This window comes from Pelophylax lessonae, assembly GCF_965119305.1.
Source record: "Pelophylax lessonae genome assembly, chromosome: 13".
NCBI lineage: Eukaryota > Metazoa > Chordata > Amphibia > Anura > Ranidae > Pelophylax > Pelophylax lessonae.
In genome coordinates, this window is record NC_138780.1 from 149,084,887 (window position 1) to 149,109,008 (window position 24,122).

General features: G+C 41.7%; 2 protein-coding genes across 3 annotated transcripts in view; both read right to left on the bottom strand.

Annotated features, from left to right (window-relative positions):
• Positions 1 to 24,122, bottom strand: part of PPP2R5E (protein phosphatase 2 regulatory subunit B'epsilon) — a 250,772-nt gene that overhangs the window by 115,027 nt on the left and 111,623 nt on the right. For both annotated transcript variants that reach the window (XM_082275546.1, XM_082275545.1), the window contains exon 3: positions 18,103 to 18,299. In XM_082275546.1, coding sequence (XP_082131672.1) covers positions 18,103 to 18,299 — 197 coding nt within the window. The remainder of the gene's footprint in view (positions 1 to 18,102; positions 18,300 to 24,122) is intronic.
• On the bottom strand, positions 20,475 to 21,432 carry LOC309569858 (uncharacterized protein; the record flags this gene model as incomplete). The annotated part of the gene is made up of 3 exons (XM_082275850.1): positions 20,475 to 20,555; positions 20,887 to 21,144; positions 21,211 to 21,432. The coding sequence occupies 3 exons, from the start codon at positions 21,430 to 21,432 to the stop codon at positions 20,475 to 20,477; spliced, it is 561 nt and encodes a 186-aa protein (XP_082131976.1).

The window sequence follows — 24,122 nt, forward strand, 5'->3', positions numbered from 1 at the left end:
CTTCTCCTGCTGGTGACTCGGTGACAAGGTCGGCCGATGTTATGACTGGGAGATCTCCGGAGAGCAATCCTGTCCCCTCCCAGTCTGTCCCTCACAAACTGTCTGGCCCGGCTACGCCCCATCCCGGGGGCCAGGAGGACGACACAGAGATAACGTGGGGTTCAGTACATGTCAGAGAGGAATACAGGGGGTCCTTCCAGCAATGATCACTTACTGGGTGACATCCAGGATCAGGGTGACCAGTATATTATGATGAGGATTGTTTTCCATTAAGGACTGTCTGGATACATGGAATGAATAGGGAATGAGCAACTCCATACACACTGAGCCTGGATCGTTATACTATACAATGTATCACACAGGGATTGCGGATGTCAGCGGGTGACACCGCTGACATTCATATTTGCATCCGTTCCATTTTTTAAAACTGAAGAAAAATAGGGTTCTCTTCCGTTCCAAAAAAACGGAACTGAACGGAAAGGACGCAAATCGGATGTCAGCGGATGACCATCCGCTGACATCCGCAATCCCATTGAAATGCATTATGTCCGTTTTTCATCCACAAACGGATGGGAGGAAAAAACGGACATACAGACCGCCCGCGTGAAAGGAACCTTCATCTCCTTGCAGTAAAACAGGGGAATAAGGCAATTGATCAAAGCTGTACACCTGCCTGTCATTTTGCAACGAAGGTTGAACTTGTAGGTAGTTTATGTCTGTTGGGGTGGAAAGGATTGGGATAGGGGCCCTTCCCTTGCCAAGTGAAGACACTTAGGCTTCACACTGGTATTCAAAGCAGGCATTTGAGAGGCGTTTAAAACACCCCTCAAACGCCTATGTACAAGATACAATAGATAGCACATTGTGTTGTTCACACTATCAAAACATGAAGCGTTGCTTTACTTCAAAATTAAAGCCTCAGGTTGAGTCAGGAGGCCTTTGAAGCCTTTCAACGCCTCCCATTCAAGTCTATAGTAATGCTTAGCAAACGTTCTGGCAGGCGATTGCGACGCGGTTTCGGCACGTTAAAATTAGTTTTTTTTTCTGTCACTTTTAACGCTCATTAAATGCGCCGAAACTGTGCATAGGGCGTTTATGGAGCATTTTTAAAGTTTGTAAAATGTCCCGTGCTAAAGCTTATTGGCGCCTATGTGACACCCATACTGACACCATACAAATGCTATAGGAGGTTTGTTGAGCTTTGGAAATTTAGTCAAGTGTGAACAAGCCCTAACAGACAATAAACAGAACATAGAAGAGGTTCAGTTTTTCAAAGTTTGAAAAACAAATTTTTTTTTTGGCTAGATGTATTTGAATATTCCACTCCAATTAACCGTTCATAAACAAATACATTCACACACACACACACAGTATATACATACATATACACACACAAAACAGTTTTTCGCCTAAACATGGGCTTGATGCATTAGAAAAATTACTGTAACGTATACACTTGGCACCTGAGCAATTGAGAAAACATGCTGTATTCTTTTCAAACGAATACAAGGAATTCTCCAATTTGAGTTGAGAAGATCACATAAAAAAAAACAAAAAAAAAACAGAACACAGTAGTGAGAAAATGAACATGATTTATTAGGCGGAGTTAGAGCAAATACAATTAAAAGAGTTTGCTTCTAAACTAATCAACAACAGTGATGCAAAAAAGATTTTATTTTCAAACCTATAAATAATACTGCCCCTACACCTACAGTCATTGAAGACCACCTTAGACAATATTCATTGGATGTATGGGCTAGAATTGCATTTTAAATGTTGGAGAAGCCTTTTATTCAAAAGCATTTGATCACAGATGGAGCTGGGTGGGCTAAATAAGCCCCTGGCTTTATTCTGTATATGACTTGGACACTCCCAACAGCAAGATCTTCTGGTCATAATTCTCTTACACCATTTTCTATTACAGCTACATCTGTCACATTTTCCATAATTTAACGTACATAAACACAGCATAGAGCAGGAACTGGTTATGTCCACAGCAGGTGTGTAGACCCAGGAACTCTGAGATCTTGCCAACAGAGTAAAAAAGGTACTGAGTGGTCTGACAGGTTAAGAGATACCGGCTTGCATACTGAGTGAACAGTATGAAAGATACATTGGTAGAAGGCTATAAAGCAATTGGTTCCGTTGTTTAGTGCCAAACAAAATGTGCAGCTGCCACGTGCCCAGTATTCACATATCTGTCATGGATGTTTTTCACTGTGAATGGCCTAAAGCACCTTAGAATGGGCCACTGGCTGAAGCCTTGGACATACCAAAATGTTTCATGTGCCATTTCCAGGCAGCTGCCTTCATTGCCAGCAGATTTGAATACATGCAGAAAATGAGCTTCTGAAGGTGTGCATGGCGCTGACACTCATGGAAGAAAACCCTTATCTGATTAGTATCATACCAGAATTGGGTTATCTTCCCAGCCAAATAAGGAGCACAGAGATAGATTATTCTTCCCCCATGTATACGATAAGCTCATTGTAGTCCTTCCATTAGAAGAGAGCTTACAGGAATTTTATTACCTACTCCAGGCCAAAAAATAACTGCAACACTGATAAGTACAGTATTTATTTAAAACGAACATCCAGTGCTAAAACAGCAGGCTATTGGAGTGCAAATTAAATAGGTTTTCTTGCATTGAAAGTGAAATACCAACATGTTCCAGGGGTACATATCCTCCTTCCTCAGATTTTAAGAGTAAAACACCCAGAAATGATGATGCAAATGCGTGCAGTCTGCTGCTTTTTAACCACTTAAGCCTCAGCCCTATTTCGGACACTTTTTGTTCACAAGTTAAAATCAGTATTTTTTCCTAGAAAACTACTTAGAACCCCCAAACATTATATATATTTTTTTAGCAAAGACTCTGGAGAATAAAATGTCGGTCATTGCAATATTTTTTGTCACGCGGTATTTGCGCAGCAGTCTTTAAAAACGCAATTTTTTTGGAAAAATTTTGAAAAATCACATTTCACTGCATTTAAAAAATACTAAACAGTAAAGTTAGCCCATTTTTTTTTGTATATTGTGAAAGATGATGTCACGCCGAGTAAATAGATACCCAACATGTTACGGTTTAAAATTGTGCCCCCCCCCCCCCCGTGGGATGGCGACAAACTACGGTCAATAGAGATCTCAATAGGCGACGCTTTAAATTTATTTAACGGTTACCAGTTTAGAGTTAGAGTGTAGCTCTTTTTTTTTAAATTATTGCTCAAGCTCTGGCGATCGCGGCGATACCTCGCATGTGTGGTTTGAACAGCGATTTCATTTGCGGCTCGACTTCCGTATACGTTTTTTTGTGCGCGAGCTAACGGTGACGGGGGCGGCTAAATTATTTTATTTTTTTTCCCATTTATTTTATTTATTTTTTAAACTTTATTCGTTTTTTAAAAAAAATAAAAATCTGATCACTTTTATTGCTGTCACAAGCAATGTAAACATCCCTTGTGACAGCAATATGCAGTGACAGGTACACTTTATGGAGGGATCGAGGGTCTAAAAGACCCTAGACCCCTCCACTACACTTCCCTGTATGCAAAACGCCGAAAACAGCGTTTCTGCATACAGCAGTTTTTCAAATTTGCCGCCTTTTGCAGCACAGTAACCCGGAAGTGACGTCATGGACGCCACCTCCAGGTTACGTCATCGGAGACCCGATCGAAGCTGTTTCCGGCATTGATCGGGACTCCATCCAGCCGGGGCTCGGGGCTCCCGGTGGGACGGGAGCCCCGGTAAAAGCCACGGAAGGCGGCGGGAGGGGGGGGGGGGACGTCCCCTCCCGCCCCCGGGTAACGAACGATATTCTAAATCAGTGTTTCTCACCTGGTGTTTACAAGTTGCTGACCGGTAGATCGTATCCCCATTGCTTACACTCCCCTATTATGTCTGCACTCGTGTGCCCTGCAGCCATGCACTCGTGTGCCCTGCAGCCATGCACTCGTGTGCCCTGCTGCCTCGTGTGCTGTGCCCTACTTACCCCTTGCACCTTGCCCTGCTGAAGCCGCCCCGTACACTGCTATCAAGTTAGGCATAGAATTGAGCATTTATACAGAGAAAAAACAAGTACAAGTTTCACATTAAATAGATACATTTTAATATTTATTCTATTAATGCTATTTTTACAAATAATTGATGTATCTACAGCTTGCGAATCACACCGATGTTCCATGATTTGCAGATATGAAAATTATTTCAGGGGGTCCCCAAGATTTCAGTTTTTGCCAGGGCTTCCTTAAAAAGGTAAAAAGGTTGTGAAACCCTGTTCTAAATTGTACTTCAACACTTTTCTGCAGTCAGGGTAAGGTCCACATGAATAAAAGCCTGTTTCGGATTTTAAATGTTTGAAAGTAAAGTACTGCCTAATAGAAGACAACACAACAAGCCTACAGGCGGTCCCCCGAGTTACAAACATCCGACTTACAAAGGACTCCTACTTACAAACGGAGGGAGACAATAGGAAGTGAGAGAAAACCCCCCCTAGGAAGGGAAATTAACTCCTGTAAGAGTTCTCATGGGAAAAGGTGTCTCCACTAAACCTTTATCACCAATCCTTGTTTCCACAACAACCCAAAAAGTCCAATTGTCATAGGGTCAGATAGGGTGAAATCTTCTGACCAGGGGCACAGACAGCAAAACAAACATTACAGGGGTGTTAGCCCTTCCCTAAGCTATCCAAAAAAAATTATTTTTTTGGCTGGAGCTATACTAAAAAATTTACCTGTTCCAACTTACAAACAAATTCAACTTGAGAACAAACCTACAGTCTCCATCTTGTTTGTAACCTGGGGACCGCCTGTATTATCAATATTAGAAAAAAAAAAAAAAAAAAAAAAAAAAAAAGGTTGTCTCCTCTGACAAAGGGCCTAATTAACTATAGCAGCTAGTCGGCAAATGGGTGAACAAATGGTCACAAACTACTAAAACTAGTCAGAAACTATAGCAGGCGGTGAATAAATATTTACTCATGAAATCAAATTCACTATAGGTCACATAAATCTGTGACCGTCTAAATCAGTGGTCATGCTTGAAGCAGGTGAATTGCATTGAAGCAGTGAATAGAAATGTTTAGAGCTTAATCTCTCGGATTAAAATGTTCCTAAACATGTGGTATATTGTTTGGAGATGATCTGCTTTTCAATTTCTTGAAATATTGTTGTGAAAGCAGAAATATGCTTGAAAGTCTGAGAAGAGATAAATTCACCTTGTTTTTAGAACTCTGTACTGACACAACTGAGCATGCCCAGACTAGAAAACTAGTCACGAACCTACGCTCATTTTGTTTTAGCCCAGTGCTGTAGTGAATTTCAAAATGTGTGAATGCCTAACAAGCGTGAATTTGTGAGAGCTAGCAAACTATGTACTATTTATATATAGATGCAACTGTCAACCATTGATTCCCATTGTATAACATTTACTTCCACAAAAACATACATATTTAATTCTGAGATGAACTCTAATTCCTAAAATAAATTGTCCTTGCTGGGGTTGTATGGTGCTTCCTATTTTTTTTTTTTTTTTTTTTTTAACAATACTAGTAATGAGTAATGTTTTCCTGTTGTACACTGCTCAAAACAATTAAAGGAACACTTTTTAATCAAGAGTATAGCATCAAGTCAATTATACTCCTGGGATATTGATCTGGTCAGTTAAGAAGCAGAGGGGGTTGTTAATCAGTTCCAGCTGCTTTGGTGTTAATGAAATTAACAACAGGTGCACTAAATGGGCAGCAATGAGACGAACAGAACAAAACAGGAATGGTTCTACAGGTGGAGGCCACTGACGTTTTATTCCCTACTAATCTTTTCTGACAATTTTTCATTAGTATTGCATTGGGCTAGGGTCAATGTCACTACTGGTAGTATGAGGCGATATCTGGACCCTATAGAAGTTGCACAGGCAGTCCAACTTCTCCATGGCACATCAATACATGGCTATGGCCATAAGTTTGCTGTGTCTCCCAGCACAGTCTCAAGAGCATGGAGGAGATTCCAGGAGACAGGCAGTTATTCTAGGAGTGCTGGACAGAGCTGTAGAAGGTCCTCAACCCATCAGCAGAACTGGTATCTGCTCCTTTGTACAAGGAAAATCAGGATAAGCACTGCCAGAGCCCTACAAAATGACCTCCAGCAGGCCACTGGTGTGAATGTCTCTGTATTTCTCAAACAATCAGAAACAGACTTCATGAGGGTGGCGTGAGGGCCCAACATCCTCTAGTAGGCCCTGTGATCACTGCCCGGCACCATGGAGCTTGATTGGCATTTGCCATTGAACACAAGAACTGGCAGGTCCACCAATAGCACCCTGTTCTTTTCACAGATTAGAGAAGTTAAATCCTGAACACATGACAGACGTAAAAGGGTCTGGAGAAGCCATGGAGAACATTATGTTGCCTATAACATCGTTCGGCATGACCGGTTTGGTGGTGGGTCAGTGATGGTCTGGAGAGGCATATTCATGGAGGGATGCACAGACCTCTACAGGCCAGACAATGGCTCCGGTCTCAGCTGACGCCTGATAAGGAGAAAACGAGTCAGGGGAGCAGCCACGCCGTCACGCCACGGGGTCCGCACTGCAGGCAGCCACGTTTTTGCATCTTGGAACCATTGTTTGTGCTTAGTTCCTCCTCTGCCATGTAAGTGTGTTTTTATTTGAATAAATTTTTTTAAAGGATAATGCACTATTGGCACCTTATATTTTTTTTCCACCATGGAGGAGCTACACTAGAGAATATTATTACCAGCCACATTTGCGAGGTGGATAAGGTGTAGTGGAGGAATCCCTAAGTCCACGTATTGGAGCCGCCATTGGACACCTTTCACCAGGCGCATCCATACATCAACATTGGTTCAGGTCTACCCTCTGCATACTTCTGGTAAGAAGTTTGCACTAACACTTGGGTGATCTTTCACTTTATTCACGTGTGGAAAGTGCTTGTTCATGATTAAGGCTCACATTGCAACGTTATCTGGCAAGTGGCTACTCCCTCTACTTCACATACAAGGATCTATTGATTCATTAATGACTGGATTGAAGATCTGATTCATTGAAGTTCATTCTTTGGCTGTTTTGGGATCAGTGTGAATGATCTGAGGACTTTACTCATCCTATATCTGTTATGGATAACATGCCTGTTTATAGGTTTATTTGTACACTATTTTTTTCATTACACATTAATTTAAAGGTTTTTCATATTGTGTGGGAATCACCAACAATTTGGATTATTTAGATGTGAATTTATTTTCATCTCTTATTCTTGTTGAGCGCACTAATGGCACAATGACTGCCATTAGGTATCGGAGCGCAACAATGCCCGGCCTCCTGTGATGAGAGTATGCAGCCAGTTTCTGAAGGATGAAGGAATTGATACAATTCAATAGCCCCCATGCTCGCCTGACCTAAATCCAATACAACCACCCCTGGCACATTGTTTTGGTCCATCTGACATCACCAGGTTGTACCTCAGTCTGCTTCTATACAGAATGAGGTGCAACCTGGCGGTGTCAGGTGTTTGGTATCACCACTTGCAACATTTCAGAATTAAAAGGTATTTGAAACTTATTGGAATCCCTGGATGTGCGGCTATTTCTTTTTCTACCGGGCATTGTCACGCTCCGATACCAAATGGCAGTCAGGGTGCCATTGTCTTGCCTGTAGGATGTCTGTGCATCCCTCCATGAATATGCCTCTCCAGACCATCACTGACCCACCACCAAACCGGCCATGCCGAACGAGGTTACAGGCAGCATAATGTACACCAAATCTATAAGTTTTTTTTTTGTTGGTCAGATATGGACTTATAAGTATGGTGTGATCTTGTACCCATATTTAAATGTTGGATGCTAAAGACGAATGTGCTTATTAACAATTTGTGTGAAGCAGCCCTCAAAGTATACATTTCCTGCTTTGTACCCTCCACATGCAAAACAAATTACAACTTGAATTGTTTTGTTTTTGGTATCACTGATCATGGCCAGAGACTTATGCCTCGTACACACGCATCGATAGTTGGCCGTGAATTTTCGGCCAACGTCCGATCGGCCAATTTTCGGCTTGTTAGTATGATGCTTTCGACAACCGACTCTGACTTTTCGGCCAAACAAAATCTGGTGTGCAGGCTATAAAAATTTTGTTGGCCGTCAACACAACGGCCGATTTTCCGTCAGTCAGTACAGATTTCGGCAGACAAAAATCTGATGAGCAAGACTGGGCATGCTCAGAGAAGAAAAAACACACGGAAAGTAAACCAGCACGACATCACTTCTGAAGTTGGTTTTTGTTGGCCGAGAAAATTTGTGCGCAGTCTAGAGCACATTTCAAGCAACACAACAACACTGGACAAAAGACGGCCGATCGGTCGGCCGATAATCGTTGCGTGTGTACGAGGCTTTAGGCTGGGTTCACACTGGGGCGGCTTCAAAGTTTCCCAGTGCAGTGCAACCTCAGCATGGCTTGCAAATTACTACTCCAATAGAAGTCAATGCAAGTCGCCCCCAAAGTAGTGCAGGAACCTTTTTCTAAGTCAGAGCAACTTGAGTTGCTCCGATTAGAATGGTTCCATTGCACTGAATGGAGCGCGACTTGTCAGGCGGCTAAGTCGCCTGACAAGTTGTCCAAATGTGAACCGGGACTTAGACATTTGATCTTTTCCATTATACACTGCACATACACATGTGCTTATATAGCTGATGCATTCTTTCATTTGCCAAGAGTGTGTGCTCCTGATCAACAGGTGTAAGTACTTGAGGCATACATGAAGACCAAGACAATTACACTGGTGGGCGTGTCTTTTACTTGGTGGGAGTAGGTGTGCTATCAATCCAACCTTGGTTAATCTAAAGGCCTGCACTAGTGTGGTTTGCTTAGCCTGAAAAGAGGCCAGATCATTTGATGCGATAGTGTGCCTGATGACTCCCATCGGCTGTGGTTTGATGAATGTTTTGTCTGCTGTAATTGTTCTGCATTTTGGCCCTCAAAAGTGGATTTTTGTGTTTCTTTGTCCAGTGTGACCATGTGCTTCCTGTTTGTGAGCATCAGCTGATCCTTCTCTTTTGATTGTTAAATACAAATCTCACGTGTTCGACAACTTCTAATGTTGATCTAGTTTCCTAAATAGTTTTTATAAAAACTAAACTTCCTGCTAACCCTAACAGAAGTGTGTGTGTGTGTGTGTGTGTGTGTGTGTGTGTGTGTGTGCGTGTGTGCGTGCATGCACTTGTGTGTGTGTGTGTGTGTGTGTGTGTGTGTGTGTGTGTGTATATAGTTATAGTGCTGCCTTTTTTTTTTTTTTTTTTTTGTCGAATTTAAATCTTATCCGTTTTGTTTGTTTAATTCGGCACTCAAATTTTTGATGGGGGGGGGGGGGGTTGGTGAGAGTTGTTATGTTATGTTTGACCTGGTTAGTGCTCACCTTATTTTGGTCCCAGTTTAAGTGTTTTTCTTTTAGAAAGTAAGCTTTTTAGAGCAGGGCCCTTCTAACCATATTGTAAAGTGTTGTTAAAAATGTTGCAACAGTCAATTTTTTGGGCAAAGTAACTGAATGAACAAAATAGTGTTCCTATTGTCCAAATAAAATGTAGAGTCGGTCTTGAATTTTTTTTTTTTTTTTTTTGAGGTTTAATAAAATATTTTAGAAGTGGTTTGTCTTGTTCACACCTTCCAATCTCTATTAAATCTACTTTGCTACAACATAATTTTATTCTGCACACATGTAAGTCATTAAATAGAGAGTATAAATTTAAAACTAAAAGAGCAAGCTTTCAACAGCTCAAATGCAGATTTTCATGTTCCGATGATTTTTGATATGGTCTAGGTAAACTATTGAACATTTCAAATTAAGTGTTCATTTTCATTTTTCCCCACCCCTTAAACGCCATTTTTCTAAATAATTATTTTGCGAAATAAACATATTTTACACATTTTCGCAGCGGCACACGACTGGTTGTCTGGGCCGACTCCTGGCCTGGAAATGCTTCCTCATGTGTGTGAAGGACGTTCGGATGCACTTACAAGTGTTTGTGCTGCTCAGAGTTGTCAGCAAGTAAACATGGTAAGATCACTTTTTTTTATCATGAGATGTTTCTGATTTGCAAGGTAAGTGTGGGAGAGGTCTTGGTGTTTCCAGGGTTTAGGGGGATGTAGTGTTGGAATTTTGGATTTGGTGATCCTCAGAACACACGTCACTTCCTGATTCTATGCACAGTAGACTTCCTGCATTTGTACATGTTCATGTAAATACAGTGTGCATGCATTTTAGCAAGTGCGCCACAAACTGTTGGCTAAAATCAAATCCTGTATAGTCATAATGAACTCTACGCACATGTAACAGAAGCTAGCAATTTTCACCACCCCATACATACGTGTCTTGTTTTTGGTTGCCTCATCCTGGTGATGTTCACATGTCACCCAATCAAAAGTTCACCATTCACAGAAAATGCCACAGATGAGTTATCTCTGGTCACATTTTACAAGTTTTCACTGACAGCGGAGTGCGTCTGCCTCACTTTCTTTAACCACTTGCCAACCGCCCCACGCAGATTTACTGCAGCAGGGTGGCTCAGCTGCGCATAATCACGTAGATCTACGTGATAATGTGCACGTGGTTTTGACAGCGCGGAGTCACACTCCAGCTGTGATTAGATATAGCGGGAGGCAGACCACGTTGATCGAGCCTGCTCCTCCCGCGATCTTCTGCAAAACTGACAGGAGAGCCGTCTGGTATGCAAGCAATGTAAGACCGCTCTCCTGTCAGAGAGGCAGGGAAAGATCGTGTGATTCAGCCAAGCTCTCTCTCCGTTTACATTTTTTACATATCCTGTGGTATCTACATTTATTATTATATCTATGATCATCTTTGCACACGTCACTTTGTAGTGGTCGTTTATGCATATGTCACTTTGACCCACTGATATTTTATACCCTTATACTTATTTATATATTCTCCTACATTTTATCTATTACCACACTCACCTGGCATTCCATAGTCCATACACCTCACCATTAGGCAGCGCCACTCCCCCTACCCCCTCTCTTCTTTTTTATATAGTCCTTTGACTATATTATAGGGAGGCTGCAGCCTAGGATTCACTTTACCCCTATCCAATATTCCACAAGCGCGGAGTTCACTACTCCCATTATTTCTGCTCTTTCACCGCAAAGAGGAAAGGATCGACGCTCCTCCTGACCAGCCCAGGTGAAAAAAAATGATAAAGAGCAATAAAGAGCGGCCTCAGCCTACATGTCTCCACCAAACCACACAACCTGCTCGGTCTGATGCTGCATCTGTCCCCTGCCAGCTCCAACACTGGGAACCAAGCGATCAAACACCGCCGATCACTCAGTTCTCCCTGAGCAAAGAGCTGGAGACTCAGCAGGGCGGGAGCGGCCATCTCAGGTTCTTTGTGGCTTGCTGAGAGGCTGAGCCGAGTGCCGGTCCAGGCATGTGAGTGGATCCTGACCATATGGTTGCGATCCTTTCCAAGTCTAGACCGCTGTCTGCTGAAAATAGGTCACAAAAACGAACCGCACTTCTGTGATCCACAGGAGCAGTACAGCCAAACAGGCATTGGCTGTACTTCTTCTTTAATCACATGATCCCAGGTGAGTGGGGCGAAATGCATTAGAGTGTGTGGTTTGGTGGAGACATGTAGGCAGAGGCTTCTCTTCATATAGTTTTTTCACCTGGGTCTGGTCAGGAGTGGCGGTTATCCTTTCTTCTTTACATTTACTAACCCCTGGATTGGTATCAGGACAAGCCATCACTCCATGTTCTGGGACAAAGGCATATGCTGTCACCTCTACTTTGAGCGGTGCCATAAGCAATCAAACAGGTCTCTGCTCTTTCACTGTCAAGTTACAGGGAGGTGACCTGTTTCAACTATAGCAAACAAAAGTACAGTGACCAGGTTAGCATAGTTGCTAACATTTGAAAAAAAATTCCAGGGACACTTTGCAGCACAGCTATCAATTACTTACCACACCCACTTCCCTTAAGCTCCACCCACTCCACATAATTACTCTCCGCCTACTTATCAAATTATAGGGTCTACTCAATAAAGAGAGAATTGCAGGAAATTGAAAAGGGAATTTTAAACTTAAGGCCAAAGTAGCAGAGTTGGAATAATTCTCCCATTCAGCTGCACTACTTCTGCCTAAAGTTTAAAAGTCTCACCAAGATTCCCTGCAATTCTAAAGTGTCAAATGTGCTCAGGAGTGACTATACAAAAAATTTAATATGTAAATATAAAGTTCAAAGTGTAAATAAGTACATTGCCAGGACAATGTAAATTACCCGGGACAGTCTCCCATTTGCCGGGACTGTCCCGGCAAAAACAGGACAGTTGGCAAGTATGGGTTAGTTGTCTCAATACTGCTTAGACAAATCTTTTGGCAAGATAGCTCCCATACATCTATTTCAGCTGTTCAGTGTATTAAGCAGTTTTCCTGAAGTTTAACTTCAACCCTTTCTCAAAAAAAGTATCTTCAAACTCTAGGTCACCTTTGGCATTTCTTGGTACATGTGGATCTTTAAACTCTGTAGTGTTTGTACATCAGGCACACAGTTTACTTCAATTCAAACTGCAATATAAACTACAACTACAATTATGAGACAAGCACATTAAACAGATGCTGATGACTTAAGGTAAATTTCTTCTCCCATATGGATATAAATAGCACCAGGAAATACATCTGTAAACTGCCAGCAATCAGGAAGGCTCCCACAGCTCATAAAAGCAGCGACTGCATCAAGGCTTAGGTTAAATAAACTTAACAGCAGCCCTTATATATCGATTAATCACTTGAATGGTTAACATCTTTGCAAGCTATCATGTGGTTTTAATGTCAAACATCAATTGTGTTGGCATACAGGAGGCCCCAGGAGGTAAGCACATCTCCCCTGTGTCATGCAAGTAATTATATAAAACAAATGAAAGTTGGCCAAGGGTTAAATAAAAACCTCTATTTAATTATACATGTGAGGGATAATGGCTGTGAGAATTGTGGAGAACAATGGTATCATGATAAGTTAATAGCTATCTTACAAACCCTGTATCCTATGCATAAACCTATTACCAATCCTCATATAAACATGGGTACAGGGTGTCACTTCAGGCACATTGTTGTTAAATAAGAATGCTGAGGGGGTATTTTAGAAATGTGGATTTAGGGTGCATTCAATGGCATGTAATTGCTCATGTGTTGATCACATGAGTGATCAGCCCTGGACACAAACTGCTCCCAGGGCCGATCGTGCACATGTGATCGCTGCATGACCAATTACATGTGAGTATACGCGATCAGTTGCTGTCCGAAGGGCTACCTCTTGCAGCCAATTGCATTAACCCCCCCCAACTGGGGTTCTTGAATTTAAATCGCAGGCAGGGTGCATAGGTAAGTGTGAATGCACCCTTATACTGAAACAAAATTCCACTCAATCATCCTCTGCCCCTTTAGGGCCGGTTTACACTAGATGCAGCATAAATTCACAGTGAATTCCCTGCAAATACGCACTGCATCAAAATCGCAATCTGTTCATGAGAACGGATTGCGGAGTGTATGTTAAGTTAAGGACACCCCAGAATCGGTATGCAAAACGCAGCGCAATTTGCAGAATCTGATTGCATGGATGTGAACACCCATGCCATCTGATTCCGAAGCGGACAAAACAAGGGTCTTGTACGAGTTTGGTCCGAATGCGATGTAAATTCAGCCATACGATGTCTGGCATCACACTAGTATGAACCGGCCCTTAAATGGTAATACAAGGCCTGCTCTGCACAAAACAGATTGGGGCTGCCACAGCTGGTCATGTTGTGGTGTTGGGGGTGCAGCGCTGCTTTGAAAATAATAACTTTATTTAGCCATTGTTTATTGCACTTTATATCCATAAGCGCAGGGTCCCTCAGTCACACACAGCTGGTCATGTGACCACATTCCTAGGTACCACCAGTCTTGTCAATGAGAGGATCACTGTTCTGGCAAAGCAGCTAATTGACTGGCTCTGTCTGAAGCTTTATCCCACTACCCCCTACACTCAAGACCATGTACCAATGGGTCTATCTGGGGTACCTTTTGGAATGTATGCCAGTGCAGATACTTTGGCACAATATTTTTTATGGAAGAGAAAATGGGATTTTTGACTTACCGTAAAAATCCATTTCTCTGATGTTCATTAATGTATACAGCTCCTGATCTTCTTAACCATTGGGTTATACTGCCCCCTACAGGAGTAGGACACTGGGCAGAAAAAACTATGGATAGTCCCAGGGGATATACTCCCTCTCTCTGCTATAGGTACTCAGTTTTGTTACAAGCAGTGTCAGAAGACTACAACTCCACAGAAGGGTGGGTGCGGTGTCTGTCGAACATCAGAGAACCGTTTCTGCTGTCCATCGCTGGATATTTTATCAGTATAGTTTTGTAAGTGAGGCCTCCAGAACTGGACACAGTATTCTAAATGAGATCCAACTAAAAATCTATACAAGGAATCATGACCTCCTTCTTCCTGCTGGTAACCCCCATTGAATATTATTCCACACTGCCAGGCCATTTTTTGCTCATTTTGCAATCATCTGACAAAAGGACTCCCAAATCTGTTTCCTCTTCATCTATGGCCAAATTGTACCCCTAATATTGTCAAATAGACTTTCTCAAAAAACAACTCTATTGCATATCTTTACGTCATCAACAAAAAAGCATACCTTGCTCAGCAAACCTACATCACTTACATGTAGAATAAATAACAGGACCTAGTGCGGAGCCTTATCGTAACACCACTATTGGCTGGTTTCTTTTCCAAACGATCCCCATTTAGGCTCCATTTACACTTGTGCGACTCCAAAGTAGCATGATTTCCAGTGCAAGTTTTATCCGACTTTACACTCTCTGGATCAAAGTCGCAACAAAGTAGTGCAGACACCTTTTTTAAAGTCGCTGCAACTTTAAGTTGCACCAATTTTAATGGATGCCTTTGAAAGGAATGGGCTGCAACTTGTGCGTATTTTCATGCGCATGACAAGTTGCAGCGCATTCTTTTCAATGGCATCCATTCAAAGTCGCACAAGTGTGAATGGAGCCTAAATGGGGATCGTTTGGAAAAGAAACCAGCCTCTAGTGGTGTACCATAAGGCTCCGCACAAGGTCACGTTTTATTTACTCTATATGTAAGTGATGTAGGTTTGCTGAGCAAAGTATGCCTTTTTGCTGATGACGTAAAGGTGTGCAATAGAGTTGTTTTTTTGAGAAAGTCTTATTGACAATATTAGGGGTTGGATCAAACTCGCACTGGAACTTGTGCTACTTTGGAGTAGTACAAGTGTGAATAGAGCCTTACAGCCCATTCTCTGTTATCGATCCTATAACTAAATACGTATCCACTTAACCTTCAAGGGGTTAAATCTTAATGAGTCGTCACTAAGGCATTTTTCTGGTGTGGTTGCGGACGGCGGGCGCAGACAGCAGGACCATATTGGTTTAATACAAGCAGAGATTTCTTAGCTCATTTGGGCTGACCCTCACTGAGAGGTAGCTATATCTGTATAGGCTTATCTATTTGTGTGACTGTTCCCTCTTTTGCCTCACATTATGTGTGGGGTGTTCTTAATGACTATATTTTGCTGGGATTCTAGGACTGATTTTGTCCCAACTACTGCCTAATGTCTGGGAGAGACTCGGGGCGCATCTGGACCTTCTCTGAAGTGATTGGTTGAGTCACAGACAGGATTTTGGGAGCCTTATTTTTCCCTATGGTTTAATCTGTGCTTTCCTCTGTAGGAAGTACAGATATACACAGATTTTTTGCACACACAACTAATATTTCTAATATTCATTGCACTTTGATGTTACCATTTATTTAAAGACATAGGCATTTCACCAGCTTGTTGTGATCTTGAGTTGCTGCTTTCTCTATTGCTTTTAATAACTACCTTTGGTGGATCTGATTTTGGATATTTACATCCGGTGGTGACCTCATTTTTACCCTCCAGGCCACTGCAAAATTACGCTGGTCATTCAAGGTACATAATTATGATAATTATAAAAATAAAGAGAACTGTTCAATATTGTTATCCCTTTAGTCATGGTAGCCTGGCGTCAGTCTCTATCTCTTCTCCCCCAGTCTTGGATACCTATTTTGGGTTTCCCTTCACCGTTCCCATTTTTCTATTTTGTTCAATTTTTTTTTTTCCCGTGTGAATCACTCTTTTTTATCTTGGGCGTTCTTTTTTTTTTTTTTAACGTTAGTATTTCATATATGTGGATGTTTTCAATTATGACATTTATATACTTGTATGTGAATTGTGTTTTTTGTATTATAGGTCTTAATTTTATTTTTGTATCTGTAGTGGTGTTAATTCTACATATTTGGATCCTGAAGAAGCCCTTGCGTAGGACGAAATGCGTTGGTCCTGAATTACCCACATCACATGTACCTGATTTTGTTGAATCTGATAGACCATTTGGATAAACGTATTGCATTAGATTACTGTTGGTTTTAATATTTGATGTACCAATAAACTATTTGGATTTTTTTTATATTTGTGTGTTGATGCTAGGTACTAAAGAGTCCCCTTTTTTTCTCCTACCCTCATTCTCCTAATCAGGGAAGAGGGTGGGGGGTTTCTAAACATTCGGGGGATAGTGCAACGGCATCTTATAGGATACTGTATCTACAGAGTCTTCCCCCTGTCGTCCCCTAATACAAATCTTAGCGTGTACATTTTTTTTTTAATGTGATACTTGTCTGGAACCATTAGTTAGCTGAAACTAAAGACAAGTATTGTCTGCAATTAAAGCTTGCCTGCTCGCTGTTTTACAGTGGAACTTTAGTTCCACTTCAATTCTACTACTATATCTGTTAAAAACTTACTGTAGTTGCCAGCTTTTTACCTACTACCCTTCCTGAGGAAAGGTACAATATTAGCTGTCCATGTGGGGAACATCTCCTGTTCGGCCCACTTGCAGGCAGGTAGCCAAGTTCCTTTAATGTAAATGCCACCATGTTTTCCTGTCTGGGAAAGTCCAGGTGCCAGCGTACAACCTCCCACAGACATAACTTGCTGTACTAGCGTGTGTGTGTATATGTGTATATGTGTATTATATTATATATATATATATATATATATATATATATATATATATATATATATATAGCTAGCATGCAGGCATATGCAAACCCCTTTCTATTTTTGTCATACGCTTGTACACTGTATCCGTGTTTACAATCTTGTCAATCAACAGGTTATAATCCTCAGACTGGCCTGGGGACCTTTATCTTATACAAATTCTAGAAGATCCCTCTCTGGCTTAAAGGTAGACCCACACAGTTAATTTTTTCTCATTATTGGCTTTATGCTATTCTTCACATAAATGGCAACCCCCCCACCAGTTAGTCTATTGGACATAACATTTATCGGTTTCTCAGTACACAAGTCATTCAAAAGTCACCATGTACCTTAAAAGAGAACCTCCCATCAACTCACCTAGGTGGATGCAGCATCAGTTTGATGCTGCAGCTGTCCCCCACCACCACCTCTAAGATCGAGAACTGAGCAAAAATCGCTAATCACTTCTCAGTGATTAATCAGTTCTCTCAGTTCTCGCCAATCAGTTCTCTGTCTTCAGCCTGCAGAGAGCTGGTGACTGTCAGTCAGTGGCTCTCTGTTCTGCCCCTCCAGAGCTCGCTGGAGCGATGGGCTGTGGATGGGATGGAAGCGGCTAGCTCAGCCTCTAGGCAGCTCACTGGGTGGGCTGAGCCAGCTGCTAGCCCAGACATCTGGGTGAATGCCAAGCACATTGTCAAGATCTTTTTAGAGCCTGGACTGGCACTGTAACATCAGCAGACAGCGGGTTTTTAGCAAACGGGTCACAGGAGTGCAGAACAAACTGCACTATGGTGATCCATAGGATAAGTACAGCCAAAAAAAAGCTTTGGCTATACTTGTCGTGTAAGTTAGAGAACTGTTTTCTCTAATGGTACTTAAGAAGTAGAATACTCAACTCCTTCAGATTTACAAATTTAACAGAACCATTCTGTTGAAGGGCCCTGAAAGCAGATTAGATCCAGTAATAGCACAGACAGACAATGACATTACTCACCATTCTTACTACTTCAGGGTACGTCTGTTCTGTGAGGCAGCCTCTGCTTATTGTGATGTAGTCCACCAATTCATTCAGAGTAGAGCGCTTGTATTCTTTCATTTTAAGATCGGACAATGTATCCATAAAATCAAAAATGACACAGCACTGCTGAAGTTTCTTAAGGAACAGTTCAGGCTGCTCTGAGGTTGGGACGTCTAGAAGAAAGAACACAAGCATTTGCGTGAGAAGTGCACAAAAAACCAAGTATATGTTGCTAAAGGCTTCCTGCTTAATAGTAAAAAAACAGTGATTGGGAGCTACTTGTACTTTGAAGGTATACTCAAGCCAAAACTGAAAATGCATATGCCATTATAATGCATCAGCCCACATTACTCATGTGCTGGTATGTGCAGATCATAGAACATGCACGATTCTGAAGCACATAAGTTACCTCTGACATGCAGTCAAAAAAAAAAGTTTTTATAGCAGATTCTAAGCTGACCTGGAAGTTTGTTCCTGCATCCGCAGTCACATTCAAAGTTTAATAGCACAGGCTTTAAAGAGATTTAATCCCTCTGTGTCCCTTACTGAGCCTGTCAGGTGGTCTGAGATGTGAATGCAGGGGATTCCAGAGGATAGGGCCCCCCAGTTTTACAACTGGGCATTGTTAAAGTGATAGTTAGTACATAACTACTTTAACCAACTGCCTTAATCTGCCTAGAAAGAAGGACTATGAGGCCAATTAATCTTGGCTTTGCAGTTGCTGAGCTAAAAAGAAGGTACAGTAAACCCCCCTCCATCGTGGGGGTTACATTCCGGACCCACCCGCAAAAAGTGAAAATCCGCAAAATAGAAAAACCCTATTAAAATACACTCTAGGCATGTTTTTTTTTTTACTGTCACTGTACTTTTAAAACCATTTTAAGGTCTTCAAACACACTTTAAAAGCAATAGAAACTCATTTAAACACATAAAAGATACTGAGAGACATAGCAAGAGCTATGGAAAAAACAAAAATATTTAATTTTCAATGATTTATATAGTAAAATAAGATTACAGAAAAAAAAAACAATATACCGGGACCGCAAAAACTGAACCGCGATGGAGCGGGGGTTTACTGTATAGTCTTTTCTTGTACATGTTCTTTATTATGGTCAGGACAACCAAATAAATATGAATCATAGCATATTATTTTGCATCTCCCTTATGAGCCACCAGGTGGAGCTTTTAGATCCTTTGCACACGTTTATCTATTTGCCCCCTTGTTGAAATACAAAATAAAACAAAACAAAAAAAAGAAGTTTACTCAATAAGTCAAGATACACTTAAAACAATGAGTCAGAGCACCAAATTAATTTATCAGATGGCACAGGCCTATCATTTAATCATAAAAGGCAAGTTCCAGTGCAGGCAGCATCTGCTGAGTTATCTTTTCAGGAAAACCATAACACTCTGGAAATCGAAAAATTATATTATATATACACACACACACACATACACATTATATATATATATATAAAATACACACACACCGTATCTCACAATTGAATGAGATACTTGAGTACACCCCTCACATTTTTGTAAATATTTTATTAAATCGTTTCATGTGACAACACTGAAGAAATGACACTTCGCTACATTGTAAAGTAATGAGTGTACAGCTTGTATAACAGTGTAAGGGCTCTTTCACACGGTCCGCTCCGTAGGCGGATGCGTGCTGCTCAGCGGGGATCGATCCGCCGATCGCTGAGCCGGCGGATGACAGCTCAGTCTCTGCTTGCAGTGCGGAGAGGGAGGTGTCACAGCTCCCGCTGTTCTCTATGGGGGATCGGATAAGAGCGGACCCCGTCTGTCCGCTCTCATCCGATCCGATCCCTGAACGGATGGAAAAATAGGGTTTCAATCCGTCCAGATATCACGGACAGGATTGGATGCGGATGGCAGCGGAGGTGTCTCCGCTGACATCCGCTGCCCCATAGAGCTGCATGGAGGATCCGATCAGATCCGCCTAAAAAACTGACACGCGGATCTGATCGGATCGCCCGTGTGAAAGAGACCTAAATTTGCTGTCCCCTCAAAATAACTCAACACACAGCTATTGTCTTAACCGCTGGCAACAAAAGTGAGTACACCCTAGAGCTGCACGATTCTGGCAAAAATGAGAATCACGATTTTTTGGCTTGGAATAAAGATCACGATTCTCAAAAACTTTATTTGAAAGATTTACAACCTCTGAACATTAGGTTATCAAACAAGATGGCAATAAAATAAGCCATAATACTCTTTACTTCAAACAAATTTAAAGAAATGTAATAAAACAATGTAATGTGAAATAAAGAAATGATCATTACATTTAAAAAAACAGTTGGATATTTGTCAGATGAACCGATTTAAAGGTTCTTCGCTAGAAACACAAGCCTGTCAACATTTTGAGGCTTTAGTGCAGAACGGCGACAATGTTGCCCCCTGTGCTAAAAACCCTTTCAGTAATATTTTACTTTGGAGGTGAGTGAGTCTCGGAGTCGCCTCTATCTATGTAATAGCGGGCGGGAGGTCGCATCGCCCAGCGCGGGCACAGCTTGTTCCCTTTACGGGGTGCCTGTGTGCCGGCGGCGACAGCCCCACCTCCTCTCATCCTGGTTACTCGCGGCTTGCTCTTGCAACCGCCTGTATGTACAGTTGGGTTTTGTATTTATGGTTCCTGTACCACCATGTTATTCTACACATTGCTGTATTTATTCTTCTGTTCATTGTTCTTCTGACGCTTCTCTTCACCTGTAAACCTTAATAAAACGTTTTAACAAGAAAAACCCTTTCAGAAGGGGAACTGGTTGCAGGAATGCAAAGGTATTTTCTGGCCAGTTCAGACAATTTTGGATACAGCTCCTTGTGAGCCTTCCACCAGACTAATGGATCATCTTCACTGTCAGTGTTGCCTAAGAACATGTAAGACTGTAGCTCCAAGGTCATGTTTATGGATTGCTGTTGTGAGCCTGATGCTGGTGGCCCTTCATTTCCTTGTGCTGCTTTGAAAAAGCTACCTAAGGTCTTTCGAGTCTTCTTTGCAGGACTGCTACTACTACTACTACTACTACTACTACTACTACTACTACTACTACTACTACTACTACTACTACTACTACTACTAGTAGTTGTAGGGAGACTTTCCTTAACGGTTATTAGCTGTGACATCTCATCTTTTAGTCTGTTCTGGATAGCAGATTTGTTATCCTCATGGACGCAAGTCATCTTAAACCTGGGATCGAGGGTTGTGGCTGTGTCGAGAAGGTCTTGTGTTTTTTGGTCATTATATTTTTCCTCCAGATACCCCAAGATCTTTGATTTCATTGTGCGAATAAGATCAGAGTCATCCTCCTTAACAGTCAAAACAGAAGTCTGAAAAAGGTGGAGAGCAGGTTTCACAGAAGAGACCCTTACATACTGCTCTCCTGAAAGAGCATCTGTAAAGTCTGCCAGTGGGGTGAGAGTCTTGTCCACAGCCTCAAGGACCTCTAGGTCTTGCCATGTTGGCAAGAGGTGCCTAGCCTTGCGATCAGAAGAGAGGACCTGGGTGATGGCAGCTTGCTGCTCCAGTATCCTCCTCACCATAGCCTGCCTAGATCCCCACCTTGTTGGACACTCTGTCTTAAGGTTGTGGTCTGGTAAACCAAGTTGTTTTTGTGCCTCAGAAAGTTCCCTCTTCCTCCTCCAACTGTAGCTGAAACACCCGACAAGCTTTTTGCACAAACCCATAGCACGCTCAATTCGTGGGTCCTTCATTGCATTCTCGATTGCAAGATGAAGCCTATGGCCAAAACACTGCAGTCGTGTCCAGTGATTTATGGATATGGCCTTCACAATGTTGCTTCCGTTGTCTGTAGTGATGCACACAAGATTTTTCTCCTCCAACTTCCAGTTTATGAAAGCATCCTTCAATCCCTGTGCCAAAGCTTCACCAGTGTGGTCCTCAGGGAAAAACCCAGTTTGTAGGCACCGACTTTTCATCTCAAAATCTTCATTAATGAAATGGATGGTTACGCTCATGTATGGTTCCATTGCTCTGCTGGACCATAAATCTGAAGTTGCTGCAAAATTAAGTACATCTCGCAATTCCGTTGCAACTGTTTCACGACATTTGTTATATAGAGCAGGGATTGCAACATGTGAAAAATGATTGCGAGAGGGCACACAATATCGCTTATCAAGGGTTTCAATGAGTTTTTTAAACCCTTCTTTTTCAACAGTGGTCACAGGAGCCATATCTTTAGCCAGGTGAAATGTGATTGCGTTTGTTATTTCTTTGTGCCTGGGAGAGGTTGTTGGGTACGGTGTTGCATTGAATAATGTTGCTTTAATTGAGGTTTGTTTTGTCTGGTTGCAGGTACTTTGTGGAGTGTTTTTTTTTTTCTGTACCATCTCATACTGTTGTATGTGATAACGTTTCAGGTGATTAAACAAATTGGTGGTGTTACCCTTTGGTGCACAAACAACGGCTAAACATTGTTTGCAGTATATTGTTTGCTGAGTATCATCACATGGTTTGAAACCGAAACAAGCCCACACTTTGGAATAGGATCCTGTTTTCGGTACTAAAACATGGCCGTCTGGGTTTTCATCAGACTGACTTGCGCATTGCTCTGCCTCACTCATTCTTCTACACGTGCAGTACAGCAGTACCCAATGTGACGTCACTCCTTGACGAAGTTATCTCGAGATCGTGAACAGACTGCTTCCCAGCTCTCTCCTGTGAGTGTTCGTGAAAATAAAATTGGCTGAACTTGGATTAGAAAATCCAACAAAAAACGACCACCAGCGATTGTGTTGATACAGAAGACCCCAACTGGGCTAAAGAGTCCTGTTTGAATTTTGTATATTCACCAATCACTAAGGTGCTGCTGCAGCTCTCTCTCTCTTAGTATTTAACTGGGTACAGTGGACACATGTACCTATAGAGAAAACAAAACAAGAGCGCACACTGTCATCTGCTTTAGTGTACACTTGCAGCTAATGCACTGACATTTAAAAGGAAATGAAACAAACAACTTCCGCTTATATGCTTCCTCCCCCTCTCAGGTGCCACATTTGGCACCTTTCGGGGGGGGGGGGACAGGTACCACGGCACCGTCCCTCGGAAGTTCAGTCCTCCTCCTCCTTTCTCTGCCACCGGGCCAATTAAAGTGCAGCACGCTTTGCGCATGTGCAGGAGTGAGTCGGCTGTGAAGCCGAAAGGCTTCACTGCCGGGTTCCCTCACCCTGAATGGCGGCGGCAGCATCTGAGAGCCGTTACAAAGATCGGCTTTAGGTGCCAACATCGCGGGAACCCTGGACAGGTAAGTCCTTATATTAAAAAGTCAGCAGCTACACTATTTGTAGCTGATGAATTTTATTTTTTTTTCCTGGGGGCGGAATTTCTCTTTAAGTTACACTATAAACCTGACGCTAGAGGACTAATGGGCTAAAACACTAGGAAAATGTCCATAAAAGTAAATTGCAAAGGCGCAACGCAACACATAAATCCTCTGTGATATAGACAATTTCATCCAATATAAGAATATCAAAAATACGAAATCAATAAATCCACATTATGTCCAAAAGAAAAATGGTGAAACGGAGACCAACACAACATGCTCCTGTTAGTGAAAGAGGTCTTAAAGAGCAGGTATTGTACTCTTTTTTTCCCCTTTTTCCTGTGGACTTAATGTGAAATTATTGATTTTAGTATTTTTGAGATTTTTACTGTATGAAATTTGGTCTATGTCACTGTGTGGACCCGACCCCATGGATGTCCAGGGGGGCCACCTGTGTGCACCTGCTGGTCGCTACACAAGAGATGGTAAATTAGGACATAATTTATTTTTTTTTAGATATTTGAATAACATATTTTCATTATATTATTATATTATTTATTGTATTAAATATATATATAATATTTTTTTTTAATACAATAAATAATATAATAATATAATGAAAATATATATATTATTCAAATATCTAAAAAAAAAAAAAAAAATATATATCCTTAAAATTATTCTTTGGCC